General features: G+C 36.4%; 1 protein-coding gene across 2 annotated transcripts in view; it reads left to right on the forward strand.

The window, feature by feature from the left end:
• The window catches only part of LOC137396125 (netrin receptor DCC-like), an 81,895-nt gene that overhangs the window by 15,088 nt on the left and 43,850 nt on the right, over positions 1–22,957 (forward strand). Inside the window, exons 3-5 of one of the 2 annotated variants that reach the window (XM_068082282.1) lie at positions 2,064–2,202; positions 7,286–7,439; positions 11,254–11,396. In XM_068082282.1, coding sequence (XP_067938383.1) covers positions 2,064–2,202; positions 7,286–7,439; positions 11,254–11,396 — 436 coding nt within the window. The remainder of the gene's footprint in view (positions 1–2,063; positions 2,203–7,285; positions 7,440–11,253; positions 11,397–22,957) is intronic. The other variant, XM_068082283.1, reaches the window with a different exon arrangement.

The raw sequence follows: 22,957 nt of genomic DNA on the forward strand, positions 1-22,957 counted from the left end.
ATAATGGTGTCCGGTAATCTTTACGTCAAAAAAATTTTTGATGGAGGGTATCACGAGTACTTTACACTTTTTCACTTCACAAAACTCAACAGGAAAACAGCGAAGAGTGAAGACTGCTGTCACAATGATGTTTGGGAGGGACCTCGTTGGGTCAGAGTATGAAAGAAATTTGTGTATTTTTCTATTTTTTATGTATTTGGAGATTTGTGTATTTTAGTTTTGCTTTTATTTACTTAAATTTTTAGTCGGTGGTTTTTTCACCGCGAAGCTGCGAACTAGCGAGGAATTACTGAAGGGAAATGAAAATGACTATCTCCGTCAAATTTTCCGTGAACAGTTCAGAATAGTGTACAACGCTCACTCACTTGTTTCGTACTGCTATATACATATAATATACATAGTCAAATCTTTACTTACTATCATTTCAGGGTCACAAATTTTCTGTGAAGATTTGGTTTCATACTTAAAAAGTAGTTTTCAGAAAAATTATGTTTAAAATTTCTCAAAACATGGCTGTTTCGCAAGTTGGTGAAATCAGAATGATGACAAAAAAATTGTCTACAGTAAAACCTCTATTTGAGTGCCCCTTTGACATTCTAACCTCTATTTGAAAGCCACCTCTATTTGAAAGTCACCTCTATTTGAAAGCCACTTCTATTCGGCCCCCACTTTGGTATTCTTTGATCTTTACAAACAAATAATAAAAAGGGATCCATGTAAGTGGTCACAATTTGTGCTAATAATGACTAGGTTACATGATTAACAATTAATCTTTTCACGGTTGCTGTTCGTATTGAAAGCCGTTTCCTAACTTTAACCTAACGCTTACAGTTTTTCCTTCAAAACTTAGAAAGCAACACCATAGAAATAATTAATAACTGTATCAGGCTATTAGTTCCTTGTTTCATGCAGTCTTTCTACTTCAACGCATGTGAAAAATGGTTTACAATTGCGATGGAATATGTACTATTATTTTCAGGCTAACTAGTGCTAAGTGAGCATGTGTCTAAAACTTAATCAGTATCTTCACGAAAAGCTTTTCAAATAACGACGAGTAAAAGTTTTGCTCTTCTAAAACATTGTTTGGACGCTAACATCGACTAACTAGTTCAGCAGTACATGAGAATTGAGGCCAGAACACACTGTGGAAGGTATTGAACAGCTAGAGGATGATGAACGGAAGCAACAATGATTTGATTGTTTTATGTTTAGCTTCTTGAATAGTCTTTTTAAGATTTTTATTTCAGTACGATGTCTGATTCAGTTACTTCGACTTGGTAGTTATTAAGGGTATCATAGGTTTGTGATCTACGGTATGAGTTGGTGGATTATAGTATATATTAATTATAATATATGCTCCCACATAATTCAATGGCTTTACATTGGAAATTGGGACACTTTCTTTATATAGAGGTTTTAATGTGTATCTATGAATGGGTAAAAAATCACTAAAGCAGGGGAGATGACTCTCTCAATTCGATCTTTCCTAGATTTTTAGTAAATAAAAAACTTTTTTGTTTAAAAACTTTGAAGAGATGTTCCATGATATACTTTGTAATCTTAAATCTTCCATGTGTGGTGGCCTAATTGTCTAGAACGTCTGGTCGGGAAACAACAGGTTGGGGTTAAATTCCTAAAAAGTCCACTTGCGTTAAAAGGAATGACATGTAATCACTCTTCGCAACTGAGTATGTCTCCAGTCGTCGAGATTTCCTTGCACCTAGACTCGGACACGTCCTGCCAGCATCACAGAGCCATTGTTTGTACAATGCTCTTGAAAACACACAGCCTCTGCTTGCAGAAAGTAGGATGTCTGCTTGCAGCAAATTATGCAGACATCACACTAGATCTTCCAGGGATTGTTCCACATGCCTGGTGACCACGGCTTAACTTGCTGTTTCTCCTTAGGAAAATTTGCATAATATTAACAAAATGACAGATTCTAGCGTCTGTGTACTTTATTGTATGCCATAATTTTTGATTACATCAGATTATTGTGGTTTCCGTGACATTTTATTCATTACAATCTGCTATGCTAAAATGGTTTTTTCTGAATTATGCAGGAAGATGTGTCAGTGCTTGTTGATGGATCACTGAGCTTTAACAGTTTGACTAAAGACTTAGCTGGGGACTATTATTGCGCTGCAGCAAGGAATGGTTATGGGACGTTCGCCGGACTACCCGTTCACCTTAGACTTGCAGGTTTGTAGGACTGCAACTATCGGAATGTGGTTGACAAACTTTTTTTGGGCGCATTTTTATGATATGAACTGGATTTCCAAGCAGTCGCTTGTCTGTGCTACTGGTTAAATCGCCGTACAATAATCACTGGCTACTGGATGGTTCACTTTTTACAGTTTCAATCGGCCCACTTAGAGGTTGAAAAATGTTTGTTAAAAATTGAAGAAAATTCGTTAAAAAACATTAAAATATATAAATATATATAGCCTACATTACATTGGATCTTGTTGCTTCTTTCTCACAATATTTATTATCTATATCACTTTGTTTGAATTATTATTATTTTATCACAACAACCCAACTGAATATGCAGTACGAAGTACTGCGTATTCAACTGGGTACAACTTAGTGCAAGTACGAATATGCAGACCATATGAAGTCCAAACTACGCTCACACAATGCAAGTGCATTATCTGGCTTAACATACTGGAACTGAAGTTGAATATAAACTGAAGGTCAATCGAGTCAATCAAACTTCAATTTGCTTGTTATATAGGAAATAAATACAATTTGTTTAAAAAGCAGTTTAAGTGGTTTTGTGTTAAAATTCTGGCTCATACCTATACTTTAAAAATTAGTTTGCATTTCGCGGATTTTCACATATCACGGGGACGCTGGTATCTACTAACCATGAAAAGTCAGGGATTATTGTATATATTACATGTTGGTATTGGTGCGCGGCTCAAATCCTTATTGGAGGCCATCCAATTAAATCTCATGTTTTCATTGGCCACGGATTGGCCACAATATAGTTGATATGCCAAATTGTATAGGATGAGAGATTTTCAGTCATGCTGGTGAATTTGTCGTGTAAGATGATTTTTGAGAGCTGTTATTTGGGTTGCGCTGTTTACACTAGTAAGCCACTCTAGGTGAGGAAGCATATATCCCCACACTTTAGTTTAGAAGGTATTTTTGTGATGCTTTTCTGGAAGCACCATCAAAAGACTGAAATCCGGTAGACCAAAGAAATTATAAAATTACTAACATTATTCTAACAGAAAATAAGCTGGGCGTTCTGACTTCCAGTGCCTACAATTTACATTATAAATAGTTATATTATTGACAAAGCTCGCTTAAAATTTATTAGTGGCATGTGTCTTGTAAAATCTTTCTAAAAAGTTGCACTTTTCTAAATAGAGTAGTCCTTTACTGATGTCTTTATTCAGAGAGCAGCTCATTCCAGAAATGTTCCAAATGATATTTCTTTCTCACCAGGCCTGATCAGTGACTTTAATTTTCGTCTTCTCACTTAGATTAAATCATTCAGTTTACAGTTTAGAGCGTTCAGTTTACAATTTAGAGTAATTTGTGCTCCGTATTTCTCTCTTTCACTTTACTACTGAACTTAGACACAGCTGGGCCTTCTATTTCTGTTCATGTGTCATCAAAGCGACAATTAAAACCTAATTTTACTAGCTATTATTAATGTTGTTTTGCATATACCTGAAAACCTCTAATGAATGCCATAGCACTCCATTTTTCAACCCTTCCTCACTAGTGGCGGTCAATTGGAAGTGGCGTTCAAATAGAGGCTGACGTTCAATTAGAGGCTGACGTTCAATTAGAGGTTTATGGTAAATTAGATTTTTACGGTCAGTGAGTAATATAGTAGTAGGCCTATTTATCGCATTTATTGTACTGCTCTATCTGATTACTTGAGCGTCATCGCGTTATTTTTATTTGAGCGCCATGGCGTTCATCTTTCGTATGGTATTTATCTTCTTTTTTGCTCTGGAATGATTTAAATAAAACACAGTGTATTCTTGTATGACCAGTTGCTCCAAGTTATGACAGTTTCGACGTGTGAAACAAATACCGGAGCGTATTAACATTCTGCTGAGGTTTGATTGTAAGCCAAGTTTGTTCCCATTTTAGCAGTTGATGAATAAGCAGGATGAACAATGCATTAAGTACTTAGCTTTTTGCTGGTACAGAAAAAGAGAATTCTTTAGCACTTAGTTGGACTTGCTAGAATTTGATCATTGGTCTATTTAATAAGAACATCGGAAGGTCTGTCTAAAGTTGGTTCACACCATCGACGTATTTCGGCGTTGATACCACAATACATTGGGGATCGTCAATAATAACCATGTTTACACTATCACAAACCCATTCGTGGACATCAGGAATACTCCGTGAGGTAGTGTTTTCATTTATCTTTAAAAATTTGTGCGATGAAATTGCTTTGTTTTCACGAGCTAAAACAAAAAACTAGTCCTGCAGCGACTATCGTAAACGGATATGAATAAATCATGCTATTCGCGACCGTGAATAACCATCGTCGAAATGGTTCACATTTGAAAAGTGGTCCGTCGATGCTCGGCGAAGTATCTGCAAAGTTTGACAGCTGCAAACTTTCTCGATGTGTCCGCGATGCTTCGTCAATGCCATTGATTCACAGTTCACATACTCGACGATTAACATGGAATGGAAAACGCTGACTAACGGCTATCTATGATAAACCAGCGTTTAGCTGTTGATCTCACAGTATTCAAGTTGAGTTATGTTGACTCGATGATATGCTCCAACACACATGTGCAAATACATCATCCTTTTATACTAAACAAACAAATTTATCAGTACATAATGTGAAAATAATCGCAAGTATGGTTGTATACTTGCAGCGAAAATGCATCCCTTTTTGCTAGTATGTTTGTAGAATTTAGGCTTTATCTGTCAATGTCCATGTTTCCTAAGGCAGGTGCATCGCTATATAGTTTGACGGATTTAAGGCTCAACACGCTGACATTCGTTTTTTTGTATTTTTTTCGAGCAGCAAATAGGCTCCCTTATTCTGCTGATTTTACAAATGTTTTGGCAATGATATTAGTTTTTAAATTGATTGTTTAAATTATTGATTGATTGAAAATTAGCATCATCAATTTTAGAAACCAGCAGTAAGCCCGGGGATGCCCTAGATTTCTTCCATATATATATTTATTTATTATTTATATATATTTATCGTTTATATATATTTATTATCCCACGAACAAACGAGCGGAAGCGAAGTTTGAGAGTTTTTATGATAAATGCATGTGCACACAACTTACGAAAATTATTCATCAACAATGAGATAAATCCTTGTCTCGAAATCTCATCAACAAATTTAACCATCGTTTTGTAGAGTCGTTAAAGTATAATAACGATACAAAGCACATATAAACTTATTCAAATATATTACCAAGTCTTTGTAAATTGTCGAAATTATCTTAAAACTTACCCATCTGAACGGATTATACACAAATAGACAAATTAATTTGGCTGAAATTCTTCACAAAACGCTTGACAAGCTTGATTTAATAAAAGTTAAGACCGGAAATTGAAACGCCGAGCGACAGAGAATAGAACCATTAAGTCGTGCGCATGTCACGGAAAAATAACATGCACATTTCACCAGTCTATAGCATTGTCGAATTGCCGAAGGTTTCTCTAATTAATGTAGGAGTACTAAAATCATTTCATTTCATGAAAGTTTCATTTTTGCCGATTTCAAAGTAACTGACATTTTAGACACTTTTGAGTGCTTTGGTATTCTAACTGATGTCCAACGCAGTGTAAGTAAAGGAAATGACAATGATTTTTTTCTAACTTACCTCATGAGGTTATTGCAATATTTAATTATAAGTTTGGATGACTACAGAACAATCTACTAAAAATGTATATAAATATTAATAATCAAAACTACTAAAAATCTATATAAATATCACAACTTCTTGATATTGCTAGCTATGCCGTTTTTAAATGTAAACAAAATTGTGCATTGGTTTTATATTATTACTATATTAATAATATTGGTTATTCTAATAATATCAGTGCATTTTACTTCTAATATTGGCCAATATTGCATTTCTCCTATTGCAGGGAGAGAGATATAAACATATAATCTTTTCATTATTGCTATTTGTTGTATATAATAACACCCAGTACATTACAGCTACCATTGCAGTTATCCTATTGCACTGCAGTGCCATTTGCCTGCTAATATTGCATTTCTCAACCATCAGTACCCTTTTTTTTTTCCAATATCCCTTTGGTCGTGGGCTGTATGACAGTGGAATTTCTAGTATACATATATATATTTCATATTTTGTTTGTCCATGTGTCCAGTCATAGCAACAAACTCACTTTTAGAAATGAAAAATCTGCTCATGTACTAGATTTAAACTTGGAACTTCCAGTTCTGCAGACAGGTGTTTATGTTACAGGCATTTACACTCCGCTGTCCAACTGGCTTTACTATGGATTAAATTATGCACATACTCATTCCACATGCCAACCTTTCATAGCTTCATGCTAGACATTTCAGCTAGCATTATGCTAGAATTATTAGCCAGAAGAAAAATGCCTTAACTCATAAGGGCAGCAAGACTATTGCAATCAGAGTTTTTGCTCATTCGCACATTTTTACTGAATATTTCATGCTTACGAAAGATAAAAATGCGGATGCGCAAAAAGTGCCACGCAAGCTATTCCATTTCAAACATTTTCCACATTTCAAACATTTTCCACATTTCAGTCATTATTTCGATTTGATCAGTTCCGAATGCACCGCTATGACCTCTGGCATAAAAATTCTTATTTCTTTTAACAAAGTGCCCATGGTAATACAAATCATGTGAATGTCCATTAAAAACTTATCGAACAGTAAATCAACATGTACCTAACTCCAAATTTGTATCATCCACGTCATAGAAACATGGTTGATAAATTCTAAGTTATGTAAGATGTGATCTTTAGAATCTGGCTTATGTTACAGTAACCTTTGTTGCTCCTAGAGTTGAAGCTGTTCCCCACATTGTCACTGTAGCAATCGCTCTGCGCTACCACATGGAAGTTTCGTAATTGCTGCATGCCACCATATACTTTCTTATAGGCAACTAGGTCTTGCCACACGACGTCATGAAAATCTAAGCCACAATTTATGCATCCTATAGCTAAGTATTTGCATAAATGGCATTGTGTCTGAGAGAGCGCGCATTCCAGCTTTTTCAAAAATGTGAGGTGTCGTGTTTATGAGGAATTCAATTTTTTGTATTCATAGAAACACCTCCGATTGTCTTTGGTGAGACCGATGTAGCCCTCTTTATCGGCGACACGCTGAGGTTGATGTGTCCTTTGGACTCTTGGGCGCCCATTCTTGCTGTCAACTGGTTTAAAGATACCAAGGCTATTCTTCATGATGGCAGCGATGACAGGTACGAACCATTTCTTAGAATTGTTGTGGCTGTTCAGTATCGTGTTGTAATTATCTAAGGTGTGACAGCGGGTTATCGATCACTCTAGGCGGTCTTGTGACGTGTTTTAAACTAAATAGACCCCCAGCATCGAGCGCGTTGTTAACTCTTTCACTATCGCAAGCTGTTGTATCGGCTCGGGTTACCTTCTCTTTGTGGCCAGAAGCCGATACATACTACACATGTCTAAAGCTGATACATCGGCTTTTAGACAGTGCATTAGTTTATTTATAATTACACAGCTTTCGCTTCAGACAGACCAATATGATCTGGTCTAGTGCATGTATTTCATGTGAAAAACTGTAATAGTAACGGAGTATTATGGCGGCAGTCAAAATACGACTATCGAAATTGCTAGCTGCTTTCACGAATTAATTTATTCACGAATGTGTTCATCCGCGAATAATTTAGTCAGCCGATATGCACGAAAATACAATTTTCGCGAAATTTAATTCCGTGAATAATTTTATTCTGGAGGGTATATAATATATTAATGTTTATGTTATATATATTTATTATAATGTAATCCCTAAATTCCAGTCTGACTACAATCATGGTTTTGATTTGCTTTTCCTGTGTTTGACATATCAGTAGGTAGCACTCTCGCTCTAGCTCCATCTACTGATATGTCCACAAGATTTCAGCTGAAGTGGTAATGTTTACAAATATTACCACTTCAGTTGAAATCTTGTTGACTGAAATGACCTTTGTACACTCAGAATATAGCAGGTTGGTTTGGTTGTACTTGATATTATTGTTCATTTAGTAAACAAGTGCCAATTACAAAAAGGCATGTCCGGATAAAAAAATGAACTCCTGATGATCATTTTTTGTGAAATTATCTCAAAATTCAAAATTGTTAGAACTTGTAATCAACATTCAGCACCTTGATTGGCCATGTTATTGAGCATGGGGACCTGCATCACTACTTTAAACGGTAATAATTGATAAAGTAATCCCCATGCCATACAACATTACCGGTAATTCGTTAGTGTTGAGATCATCAGGCCAAAATGTTTTATATAGGGGTATAGCCACACATAGTAATTATTCAATGCGAGCCCGCCAAATAAAAAATCCAACTTTAATATACTTACTGTACGTGTTAAAAATTAGTAATAGAATATTATATTAATCTTGGTAGCTATAGTTACCTATTCAGTGGTTATGATCTGCAATAAAATGTAACATTACTATGTACATGTCACTTTTTAATTGGCCCCTTTACATCGTTATCAATCATAGAACCCATGGCTACCGAATTAAAGTTATGTAGTTATATATAATGAATTGAAGTTTATAGTAAATCTTATATTAAACACTGAAATGCATAATAAATTTGATATCAAATTTGATATGATAAATTTGATTTGATATGTTTGATATCAAAATGATATCACGCAAGATTAAGCCTTTACGACACACGAAGAATGCCGAACTGGAAGAGGAGGAGAGAAGCGTATTTCTTTCAGGCGTCGTGGGAGGGATTTTGGCGAATAGCATGTCAACATCTTCGTGACTTCGACGTACGCAGCACACCGATCGCCAAATTTGAATTTCAAAAGACATCTTTGTTGATGCTGTATGGTCAGAAAAATGCCGTAACGAGAGGTGGAAAAACTTTGTGTTCCACGTCATAAGGCAAAAAAAATTGTAAGATTGGGACATCGTATCCCGAGGGTACGTGGTATTTACGTATGTACTCTTTTGTTCTGCATTATTACTAATTTTGGATTGTTTCTGATCGATACGAATAAGCCAAAACATAATTTCATCCAATTAGAAATTCATAAATGTATTTCCAAGACAAATTTTTTTTTAATTTGCTTTATTATGCATTGCTACTATATCGAACCTTCCAGGTGAGCTGTCACATTAAGCATGTTTTGCATTACCCACCCATTGCAGAGGTTGATATGGCTGACAAACAAGACAAAGAAATCTAGAAATATGTGCATTGATGAGTTGTGTCAGCTCACAGCTGGCTCGCTGTATTCATCTATATTAAGATGCAAAAAAGGAAGCCCAGCGTCCTGCTACCATATTTAGCTTACAAGCAGTGGTTAAACTAATGCCTGGTTTTCATGGTCTCTTAAGCCCCACAGGGCTTGTTGAGTGCATCAACATGACATAAGCTAAGTTTCCATACAGAGATGGCATGGCGACCCACCCCTATATGGCACTGCAATACCATCATGAAAACAGCCGTGTCGCGATTCAGCATCGCCATTTAGAAGCGCAGCTCTCGGCGCAATGTACCATCTTGGAAATTGCCTTAGTGGTCAACGTCAATGCACTTGTGTGCTGCATAGGTCTTGCTTTGCTGTCGCTTCATTTGTCCTTGACCTCTCAAAGATACAACCTTGGCATAAGGCATCGAACAACAGCGATAGCTGTCGCTGAACTATAGCACCCCTATAGAAACACGATCTGCTTGTCGACCCAGCGTAGTGCTTCGGCACTGGTGCACCCAGGTGTTAATACACTATCACTCTATGGAAACTTAGTAACCTATGGAAACTCTATGGAAACCTGATCATTTTCTGCCATTAAAACAAAATTTTTCGCAAAGCTCTCTGTAGACCTGCTTACTACAAAGATAAAAGTATTCCTTTTCTCTATAAAAGTATAACTATAATAAAGTATATGAAAGGGTAGTTTTAGCGTGACATTGAGACTATGTCTATGTACACGAGTTTTCTTGTTCTCAAAGTTGGCAGAAACTGTTTTTAATGACCAATAAACAGTCCATTTCTTAAGGACTTGGAAACAGACTATCCTTTAGTCCGTTAAAAACGTATTTGATAAAGACTGATGAAGAGTCTTTTTTTCTAAAACCGATTCTTAAGTTTGATACAGATAATTGTAACATTCTGAAAATATTTGGCTCAACATTTTAGTGTCTTTAAAGACAAAACTAAATTCCTAATTTTGGTAACTGTGATAGGATATTTGGTATAGTGATTTTATTACAACATTCATAATACTACTAGCAATTTGGTAATAGTAACTCTTTCACTACAGAATTTTTTGTTCGTTCCGACAAAATTGATTCATGCCGGAAAATCTTTCGCTGACATACACTCAGTATTTATGCTGTAAAAGCTAGTTTTTGTCAAAGAGCTTTAATCTAAAGTTTTTGGAATTAGCAGAAAATTCTACAAAAGACTCAGTATATTCGACAAGCAAAAGTCATGTTTAATATTTTTTTACTCGAGTGAATACGGCTACCAAAAAAATGCTATCATTTTTGCAGTTTGACCAAAACGCGGGCTCCAATATAAAAAATAGTTTCCAGAAATATCTGAGGCTTAATGTTAAAGTTTCTCTAACAGAAATACATTTAGGTCACTCTGTACAGTTTTTGTTTTTATCCATCCTAAACTGAAAATAAAAAATTTTGCAAATTGGATATCATGCTGAGAATTCTAAGTAAAATTGAAGCTAGCTGATTGGTTTTTTTTTGCCGAATGATAACCCATTATTCTTAATTAATTATGGCAAATTTTTGGTAGAATCTGTTTACTCTGTGATTCGTGATCAATGTTTTATATAGGTACTAAGGTGAGCTGTTATTAAGGCGTTCCGACAAAATGAACGATATACTCCAGCTGTTATAAAAACTTTCTGAGACAAACGAGTTATATATTTTGTGGCTTAGCAAGAAATACCTCCATATCATAGGCCAAACTTCGCTGAGGTTCTTCTAGTGAAAGTGAGGCACAAATATGAAATAGGTCATAGTAGAACCTAACCTTTACGCGAATAAATGCAGGTTTGAAGTGCTGTCACGTGGCGTCCTTTTGGTCAGCAACTTGACAGAGTCAGACGCTGGAGACTACACATGCTCCTCCAGGACTATCGATGGTTTTTGGGTGGCCAGCAATAACTCTGTCAACTTATCCTTGGTATCATCAGGTAACAGTTTGAAATATTCTACTTCCTGTCTGCTGTTGGTGAGGGGAGGCAGATGATTTTTCAGTTAAAATTTGTCGGTCAATATGTGATAGATTTTATTGATAATCCTTGCTCATGATTACAAATGGCGTACTCTTTGTGTTTGGTAGATAATGGTGATGTTTCAATGGGCCCTATTGTCTTTTGCACCTGTAATATATTCTCATTTTCATGTCATTTTATCCTCTACTCTGCTATACTGTGTTATGTCAATTGATCTTCCCCAATATGCCATATTGCGTCTGCAGGTGTCATGTTATCTTGTGCAGGTATCATGTTGTTTTCTGCATTATGTCAATAAGTCCTCTGCAGTTTGCCATATTGATGTTGCAACATCTTAAAAAATGATTCTAACATACATCTACCAAAGCTCACAAAATGATTGAAGACTTCAGCTGTTGCTTCATGTATATTAAGTGATCAGTGATATATATTATAGTGATCAGAAGCATTTCCAGTTTTATTTATCTGGTGTTTTCACTCTTGAATGTGATTAGTATATTGTACAGTAATCCCCTGCTACTGCGCCGCTTAACTTTTGAAGTTTCGGTATTTTGCAGTAAAAAACTGTTTGCCAAAAACTTAAAATATAAAGAAAATTAATTGAAAGTTTAAAATACTCGAGTAGGCTATATATACATAGAAATTTTTAAAAAATGTAATTTTCTTCACACAACGAATCCAGTTAATCACAAGTACGAATATACAGACCAGATAAAGTCCGAACTACGCCTGTACTACATTTGTGCATTCTCTGACTTAACGTTGTATCTCGGTGTTGATTCCACAATACTTCGGTGATCGTCAATGATAGCAATTTTCACCCTTTACAAACCCATCCGCGTTTGCATCAGCAAATACTCCGTGACGTACTGTTCTCATTTTTCTTTGTGATTTCCTCGCCAAAAAACTTGTTCGTTTATGCGTGCTCAAATCAATTACTAGTTCCGTATCAACTATCATAAACAAAAATAAATAAATCACGCTATCTGCGTCAGCAAATTACTATCGTTGAAATGGTTCACATTGAACAGGCTGTCATCGATGTTCGGCAAAAGATGAGGAAAGTTTGACAGTTGCAAACTTTTTTAGGCGTATTCGAGTTGCTCCGTCGATGCTATCAATCTCCGATGCACATAATCGACGATTAATACCGAAAGGACAACTCCGATATTCGCCGATGTAGTGTGAACCAGGCTTAAAATACTGGGACTGAAGTTGATATATAAACTGACAGTCAATCAAGATAACTTCAATTTACTTCCTTATTACATAGGAAATAAATGCAATAATTACAAAAGTTTGAAAAGCAGTTTAAATGTTTTGGCATTAAATTTAGACTCGTACATGTACTTTTAAAAGTTTATGTTTCGCAGATTTCACTTATCATGGAGGTCTTTCGGAAGGTGTTAAATTCATCCTGTTTAATGGCATTATTACGAAAATGTGACTTAAATATTGACTTAGGGCAGTGTTTTAAGAAGAAGCACTTGCAAGTTCGCTACTAACCATAATACAGACTTCATTAATGATTTTTCCTCGTGGATTTTTATAACTAAGTACTAAATTTAGGTTTAGCAGCTTTATAAATAGCAGATTTCCCAGATTCTTTTAGGTAATTTAGCGAAATCAAGAAAAATTAAAAATCCAACTCTACCACTGAAAATAAGCACCGTTCATTCAGTTCATTCAATCCATCGCTAGACTTGGAAAGTAGAACTATCAACTTCACTGCAGGCTGTTATGTGCTGTTGCGGCAACAAGACATATTTTCCTGGTCGTTGTGCAAAGCTCACGTGCTATAACAGCGGTGTGTTAGAGGTCATTTCATATGCCTGAGGCTGACTCAAAGGAGGTCAGTAGAGCAAGCGATATTGGTAAACAAGTCCAACGCATTTCATCTAATAGGCAACAAGATTACCTAGTGGTTGTTATCTATTGGCCCATCTTGTGGGTGCTGTAACAAGCTCATTGGAGTAATGTCACGCTTTCTTCTGTCATATTTAGATGCGCGTAAACATGAGCTCGGCCCTATTGAAGACTGAAGTAACCCAATCTACTCATACAAACTGTATAAGAACATGATTTGTATCTAGGGATGAATTAGGACGATGACATGTTTTCAAAGGCTTTAAAGATGAACTTTCACAAAATCCTAGACGATTTCATCCGAATGTATCAGCATTTTCCTGTTTTTTGTTGTTTGTAGTGATTTGCCTGCCAGGATTCAAGATTATAACTGTTAAAACTTGGTCACGGTTAAAATGTTCAGACGAGATACAAGTGTCAAAATGACGTCACAAGTTGCTATCGTTGCGATAATTGATATCAGCTATTGCGTTCAAGTTGCAGCATTACGCAATTCTGTCCGTCTCTTTGCAAATATAATCGTCATAGTCGCACTTTCGATTGATCTGAGCATTTTAATTGCAATCAACTTTTATCGATTTTAATCTTGAAACATCCTAGCAGTCAGATCACCTCAAACGTCAAAAACAATTGCAAATGATAAATACCTACGTATACCTTCTGATAAACCTGCTAATATTTTACGTAAGTTCATTGTTAAAGAGACCTCAACAGTAAGTAATGATAAAGTAAGATTAGAAAAGGCGGTTCTCTACTGACGTACTCCGATACTCTAGTCTCTTTCTCAGTCTAATCGGATAAACATGGAAATAAAAAAATCAATGATCTCACCTCACTCAAGTAGCTACTTGTTTGGCTTGTCGCTTTTTCTCCCTTCGTAATAGTCTGCTTCATTGGTAAACTTTTGACCTCCATTTCATTGTGATTTTCATTCGATTAGGGTGTCAGCCACAATGTTTCCATGCCACGCATGATGCAAAAATTTGAGCCAATTCGCAAGGTAACAGCATCAAGGAAATGGCATAAATCCGCAAGCTAGGCGAGTTGTGCGATTTGCAAAACTATCGAATCCATAATGCTTGCGAATGACACTTAAAATATTGCATCAGCTATTCCATTTTAAACATTTTCAATACATCCATTCATTCTTTCTCGGTCGAGTTTCACTACTTATTAACTTATGACTTATGAAAAATTATTAACTACGGGTCCTTACCTTTTTCAACAACACACCGGAGTCAATCCACATCATGCGAATGTCCATCACGTAATTCGCACGGTAACGCAACTTGGGCACAACTCCAAATTCGCATGATGAGCATAATAGAAGCATAGTGATAAACCTAGTTCTTATTCACCTTTAGTACAGATTCCAATCGGTTAGCTATGTTTTTCAAATGTGGTGTATTTTGGCAAAATCTTTTGGTTTTATGATTTCTGTTAAAGTATCATCCATTAGGGTTTGAGTAACTGCCCTACCTTGATGTTATTCGTGTTTAATACAGCCGTAAACCATTTGTTTTTCAAGCTTTGCTATTTTTTGAATTTTTTTCAAGGTGTCACCTATCTTTTAAAACCATTTTTTAGTTTTAGTGTAGTTAGCGACGCAAACACGTGAAACTCGATCGAGAAAGGATGAACGGACATCCTAAACATTTTAAACGCACGGATGAACGGACATTTTAAACATTTTCGATACAATGTATTGAAAATGTTTAAAATTGAATAGCCGGTGTGGTATTTTAATGCGCTTCATTCGCAATTGTTGTTTCCATAATTCGCAAGCATGATAGATTTGATAAAGTTTTGCGAATCGCAAAACTTTCTTAGCTGGCAGATTTATGTCATTTCCATGATGCGGTTAATTTGCGGATCGGCTCAAATTGGCGCGTCGTAGAAACATAGTGGCCGAAGGGTAAAAAGTGTTTCACTTCTCATTCAAGCTAACCTTATCTATTCATTCTTTAGGAGTTGATATTGACATATTTTCCATATCTTTTGTGTTGTATCTGTGACCTTGAGTTCCATATCTTTTGTGTTCTATCTGTGACATAGAGCTATTGGCAGATATCCCTTGAGATTAGAACATGATTTGGTAGATATCGGAATAATGTGCTTGATTGACCGGATATGCGTTCCCTTGAGAATTACAACTACCCAATATGTCCAACCATTCATTATGTAAGTCCCAAGCACGTGCAGCTTGTGACTAACTAAAAAAGCGTGCATCATCAATAACCTTTCCCGAACAACAAGTCTTACCAACAAGTCATCAAGTTTTGTTAGAAGTTTTAAGTGTATTGATTCTTACGGCGTAAAGTTTAACTGTTTGTGTTATAAATTGGGCTATTTTTTGAGAATTTTGGTTTTTAATTTTTAGTGAACTTGCGAGCAATTAGCTATCCAATCATGACAAAGCAGTAGGTGTAAATATAAAATTCATCGGATTAGGCTACTCCATAGTTCACCGACGCTGTCGGTTCATCAGTGTGTTTGGTTTATATTTCCTTTAATATAAGTTAATTTCTAAAAAAAAAATTTTTTATTTTTATTGTAGCTTTAATATAAGCTAAAATATTGAGACCACCTTAAAGGTGGTCTCAATATTTTAGCACTTGCATTCTTTGCCATTCTTTATGTAACAAGACCTCTCATTCTATATAACTATAGCATTAAGATCGGCGTTGGCCAGGATGTCTTTCATCTTCAATCAGATAGCCTGCAGTAGGCATGTAGATTTTCAACACAAATCGCTACACCGCTTTCACATCAGCAATCCATGAACCTATTCATTGAGTGCGAATGTCCTTGATGCATGCGAGGGCCGCATTCTTGAGTTTCTCATCTGATGGGTGTTAAAGATGAACTTGCACAGAATTTAGTAGATTCCATCAGAAAGTCGATATTTTTCTATCATTTCCGATGGTTTTTGATGTTTGAGAAGATCTGACTGCCAGGATATTTTAAGACAAAAATCGACAAAACTTGATCTCAGTTAAAATGTTTGAAAAAAATACATGAAATGACATCACTAATGGCTATCGTTGCTATAGTTAATACCGGTTAAAATTATATAAGTTATATACATGTAGTTGAAATACCGATACATTCTGATAAAGTTGTAGTGTTATACATCTTTATTCTGTTTGCTTATGATTTGTTTATTCTGTTGGTCTGTTTGCAGCTATTGATGTCATAATCGCTTTTTGCTCGATCTCTCCGTTTTAATCGAGATCAGGCTTTGTTGTTGTTAACCCTTTGACCGGGTTAAAGCCCTCAAAAACATCCGAAACTCGTGTAATTTATTTTCGAAAATTCAATAAAATCGATATTGTATGAACATGCATAGCTCAAATCTTAAATTTATTTCTATGAACACAAATTTTTGTACAGAAACATTCATTTATATACCTACTACTAAAAAAAAATACAACCATGTGCAATTGTCCCTGTATGAAATGCTTGGAAGCATTTTTTTCGGTAGAGTAAAACGCTATAACGTAGCCGTGCGAGCCACCATAACGATTGTTTTTCTCTGTATATTTCAAGTATATTAAAAGTCCAAATAGTTTACATCACCTCTATCATTTGAATTATTTTATTCTGATCAGACAAAAAATCACTAGCGATCGCAGGATCAAATAATCTTTTATTTTACCGTTTTGAAAGTTGAGCCGATGTTGACTGATTTTTCCAACTTTTATTCTTTTCCAAGGATGCGCAATTTGTTTAGCTTTTAGCACAAATTTTAGCTTTCAGCCTCTCAGATAATCGTTTCATATTGTAAATCATCGACCGATATCTTGTTGATGATATTTAAAACTTACTAGTGTTCATATCCTTTGTTTAACGTTACTAGGCGACAGTTTTATAAACGTCTACCTAAGGGACATAAATGTCGTTTCCCCACGCAATCAGTAAACGACATTTTGGTCGTTTCCCCTGCCAAAGGGTTAATCTAAACACATCCTGACAATCAGACCATCTCAAACTTTAAAAACAATTGCAAATGATAGAAAAATACTTTCTGATAAACTCTACTAAAATTTGTGTATGCTCGTCATTAGGAGGCTGGTTCTCATGGAGCACATAGAGTTTCAAAGTTTTTGGCGATCTGGCGTAAAGCACGGAGCATGTGCGTGTGAAGTTTGGATGACATCACAAATATGGAAACATAGCGTTTACACTGGCTAGTAAAGACATCGCGACGCAATGGCAAGATAGGAATTATCAATATAAAGCTTTTACAAATCCATGAGAAGAAATCAAGAGTGGTTGAAGGATCCAGTCTCGCCTTGATTTATAGGCGGAGAGATAAAAGTTTAGGAGGACTTGAAACTTTTTTACTGATGACAGATTACCTCTCTACTAAATTGTTCATCAGCAATTCCAACAAGCCCTAGCGTTTGCGGAGGCAATCATCTCTCAAAGGTCCATGTGATTAATGACCACCTGTTTCATTCCTGCCTATTTACATATATATTCAACCATTTTAATTTAATCAATGTTATTGCCAAGATAAGATAGTTTACAACATAACATCTCAGCGTTGCCCAGTGAGTAATCTTGGACCGCGTGCCAGAATGTACCAAATTATTAATCATGTTTGTGTTTATAACAGTAAAGATTTTCACAGTTTTTCCTATTATTTGTTGGTATGTTGGCGAGATAAATATGTATCAACATCTGCATGTGCCAAGTTGAAGCTTCCCGATAGGGCCACTTCCCCGTACTGCATAAGGCAGTCGTATCTCAAACTTTCCTTCAGTCTAAAGCTAGCAGTTTTTAGTCTGTTTTGATTTTTTGAGTTCTTATGTAGTCACAAAATATTGTAGCAAAAAACATCTTTACAGGCTGAGGTGCATGATAAGCATCTGATAAGCATTCAAATCAATAAATATGTGGTTGTTCTCTACATGCTAATTTCAGTAATATTCGACCAACATGCTAAACTAATTATCCAGCAAACAAATCCAAAAAAACTTTTTGGCAGATACCAAATATGTTTTTTCTATGTTAAACTAAAACTTGAAAATCTTTGCTATAATAAGAACCGTGCGTGACTCTCCGTCCATTGCTATGGTTGAAAGTTGGAGAAAGTATTGCATCTAATGCAATTCGAACTCACGTCAAGTGTCTTGACTGCCGGCGCGCTACCATTGACGCTAAGTATTGACTTTCAATTGTAATAGAATTATTGTGCGTGTATGTATTTTCTGCGCTTTATTGACAAACTTGCTGGTCTATTACAGGGTACTAGATCTTAGATCGTCTTTTTCTAGTGCGTTACCACCAGGGTTGCACGATAGCTCGATAGTCCACTGCGATAGTCGGTAGTTGTCTTTTCAATATGAATATGTTGCCTATTTTTAGCCAATCATAACATCTGAAACTCATATATCGTTATCGAATAATAAAAAAAGAATATAACCCGGTAATTTTGCAGATATTTTTTTTTTTTTTTCCGCAGATTTTTTTTGCAGCTTTTCCTATCCCTTCCCACAATCATTGATCTTTTCAGGCACGTGTGGTCATCTGGCTAGTGAAGTTTTTTCTTGTCAGGTAACTCAATAATATGATAGTTTTACCAGCTGCCTAGTCACGCGATAACTATCGGTGAGCTCTGTCTGCTCATTGATAATTTGATCGCTATTGGTGGGACAACTCCAATGATAGTCAACCACACCTTTCCAAACTACAAATGCCATCCCTAGTTACCACCGATGCACTTTATTTGATGTCCATGAACCTGACTTGATTATCATATGCCAATATCTCAATTACGCAAAAAACTTGGATGTTTTTCGTAAAGCTGTGATGGTACGCAATTACTGTCTTAATGACTTGTCTGTAGATGGATGACGTACGTCCTATGAACAGGGAAGCCAAAAGCACCCTTAATAAAATGTCTGAAATAGCCAGAGATCTATATTCCTCTAATAAATGGATCACTCATGAGTCAATCTTGTTTTTTTTTAATGCTTCAACGGCTAGTTACTAATAAGAATGCGACTAGCTGGTATGTTTTTTAATTACAAAACGGAAATATCTATTGCGAGGTTCTATTGGGGACAAAGGCAGATCCAACCGTGTTGACAGGTTTTCTGCATTTCCTTTACGCTGGGCTGGTGTAGCGCTTCAATTCAGAATGCCTCATTACTATTCTATCCGCCTTAGCAAATTAATTTAAAATATGCATGGATAAGATAGATGTGTTCGAGTTGGACTCTTTTGCACTAAAGGCTGGCTCATACTATAATATCGTCGTATGTCAGTGTTAATCACAAAATACTTTGGTGATCGTCTGTGATAACAATGTTTACACTATCACAAACTCTTCTGCGTTCACATCAGTAATAGTCTGTGGTATAGCGTTTTCATTATACCATGTGGTTACGGAAATGATTAAACAATAATCCCGCAGTAACTGTCAAGAAAGCAAATATAGAAGTAATCCATGGCGGCCAATCACTATCGCCGAAGCGGTGCACATTGCATAGGCCGTCGTGAATGCTCAGCGAGCTATCTGGAAAGTTTGGCAGCTGCAAACATTCCTGACCTATCTGAGTTGCTTGGACGATGCCATCGGTTACAGTGCACATAGTCGATGGATAATCGCCAAAAAGACAACTCCAACATACTGCGATATTGTGTGAACCAGGCTTAACTCGGAGATGCATGAAACTACCCATTGGAGTCAAGCTGCAGCGTTTCGCTCCAGTGGGCTGATATTAATATCTTAGCCGCGGGCTCCTTCCTCCTACAAATCTAATAATCCAGGACGTTATTAGAAAGACTGCTGGGGGTCAGCAATCTTAACTGAATGGGTAGATTTTTGTTCATGAGGTCACAGAAAGGTAGACGTATGACTTGTCATTTGCTCGGAAGGTGTAGCTGCAGTTGCCACTTTGGCTTCACCTGTTCACGAATTCCACTCCCAAGAAATCTTTGGCAGCTCTTCAACATCAGCACAATTTTTCCTGGTCATGAAAGATGCCCTATAATTCAACCTCATGCTTTATTTCCAGATGGCTTTCTGAAATCATTCGCGCTATAAAAATTTTCATCATCCACTAAAAAGATTTGTTACTAAGCGCCATACTTATCAAAGAATCACTGCCTCTACAGCAAACGTCCTGTGTGTGAGCCAAATAAGACGATAACCTCGCTTTAGAGGTTATTGATTTTTTGCCACAAAAATGACCTTGACCTCGTTCATATTTGCTGTCTTTGATGCATACTAATAGGGTTCTAGCAGAAAATGATTTGCTGTTGTATTTAAGGTAGTTCCATGTCTATCTCTCTAACTATTTTTGGTGCAGCTTAGCTTGTCTCCTATATTAGCAAAGCTATGCTATAGATGATACAATATCAAAAACAGCTCAGCTTTTTGTCCGAACACCCAGCATTCATGGCTGAAATGTGATCACTTTCCTAAGGGATTGATCTGGCTAAAATCTGAAAATTTGTCTGTTAGTTCATGACACTTTATGGTGAACCATTTCAAACAAATTTGGGAGGTTTCACCCTATGAACATCAAAGTGATAATTGTGGCGGCCATGACAGTATTGCATATTTGAGATATTGTGTGATTTAGTTATTTCCGATATTTTGTTTTAGTTTTATTATAACATTTCATTGCCCAAAATTCTTTTTCGATTAGATGCAAATCGTGTGCCATATTTACTCCGCTATTTGCGCAACCTTATCGATACTCTAGGATTAACGTATTTATATAGTGAATCTTTTGAATTTCATTGAAGTTTCCTGGCGCTATGTTGGTTCATGGCCGTATTTTGATGTCCATCAAGTATTTCGACCTTCCATCAATCAAATTTGGGTCATGTACCTTCTACCCTTCATTGTTGCTATTTTGGTTGCAATTTTACTTGCATCCGGCATCAACAAGCTACTCTAGTGTGTTGCAATTTAAAAAATGCTTGTCATAAACCTGGGGTAGTGGATAGTCTTTCGTTGCATCATAAAAACTCCTAACTGGGCCAAATCAACTTCCCTTCAGCTTTCCTATTGAAAATTATCTGGTGTTCTGGGTCTGTTACATTTATTAAGTTTGTATGCAGTGATAGTGTATGGACCCCCCCCCCTTAAGGCTTTCAAGGCCATCATGAAGACAGCAGTGTCGTTCTCACTCTGTCGTGATTCCGTAAAACTGTTTGAAAGCGAAACACTAGTACAATGCGCCCTCTTTAGCACGAGAGGGCATCGTTGATGCCACAATACTTCGGTGATCATCGGTGACAACAATAGTCACACTATCATAAACCATCTGTGTTTGTTTCAGCAAATATTCCCCGGCATAGTGCTCTCATTTTTCTTTTTTTCTGTAAAGAACCTCATTGTTTCCGCGTGCTCGAACCACATACTAGTTCCGCAGCGACTATCATAAACAGAAATAAATAGATTACGCTATCCGCGACAGCGAATCACTATCACATTGCACAGGCGGTCGTTGATGCTCGGCGAACTATCGGGAGAGTTTGACAGCTGTAAATTTTCCTGACATATCTGCATCGTTTCATCGTCGCCATCGGATTATAGTGCACATAGTCGATGATGAATGCTAAAAGGATAACTCCGACGTATGGTGTTGAATGTAGTGTGACCCAGCATTTAGCGACCAATGGCGTCGCTCTTGTATGTGTACATAGTTCAAAATACAACCTTGGCATAGGTGTTGCACAACCATCGCTCTACCATAACGCCTTTTAGAAACATGACCCGCTGGTCGACCCAACGTAGGTCTTCGGCACTGGTGCACTCAGGTGTCAGTACAATATCGCTGTGAGAAAACTTAGTAAATAGTACAGAACTACTAGTTACAATCAACCGATTAGTAGAGGAACTTTTTTAAAAAGTTGGCAGTCTAAATTTATGCGTGGATTAGGGTGCAGTGGTTAGTATCTCAAACACCAGCTAATATAGAATGAATAACTATACACAAAGATAAGAAAGGAGGTTTATTACATATTGCACTGAGAGTGAAAGATAAAGAGACATGGCAGCGTATAAACACAAAGCACGCTCACTCTGTTAGCCTTGAGAAATGCTGCCCTGTAGAAATTTACTATTTTATCACGGCTCTGACCGCCGTTACAAAAATTGTATGGTCGCAACGACGAAATATGTAGAGTTTGTTGTAGTCAACTCCATGGTTTCAAATAATAAAGAGATGTGTTATGAAATCCTTAACTTAGCCGTGAACAATGGTTTGCTATCTATGAAAGTGAATTCGTATTAAAAATTACAAAGTTGAGAGTTTTTTTTCTACAGGGTGAACTATGCTGATTATGAATCACAAGATGACGTTGTTATAACATTCGCTATGATCTATTGCAGAGCAGTTTCATATTGCCGCATGTGATAAGACATGCAACAGCGTAATTAAGTTATAAACAATACCACAAAAATAGAAAGTGAAGTCTGCTTCAGAAATTGAAATGGAAGAATTTTTACACTAGACAGTTTCATGAGTGATTAATAGATTCAAATCAAGTCATATGTTTAAAGTTTAAAATCGCTGCAAAAAACTACCACGTTTGTGATAACTGCCAGCCATTGACCTGTGGCGTGTTGAATCAATCACAATGTTTCCATGATGCGCAGTACTTCGGAGTTGTGTTATCCGAATCAT

The sequence above is a fragment of the Watersipora subatra genome, chromosome 5 (assembly GCF_963576615.1).
Source record: "Watersipora subatra chromosome 5, tzWatSuba1.1, whole genome shotgun sequence".
Taxonomy (NCBI): Eukaryota; Metazoa; Bryozoa; class Gymnolaemata; order Cheilostomatida; family Watersiporidae; genus Watersipora; species Watersipora subatra.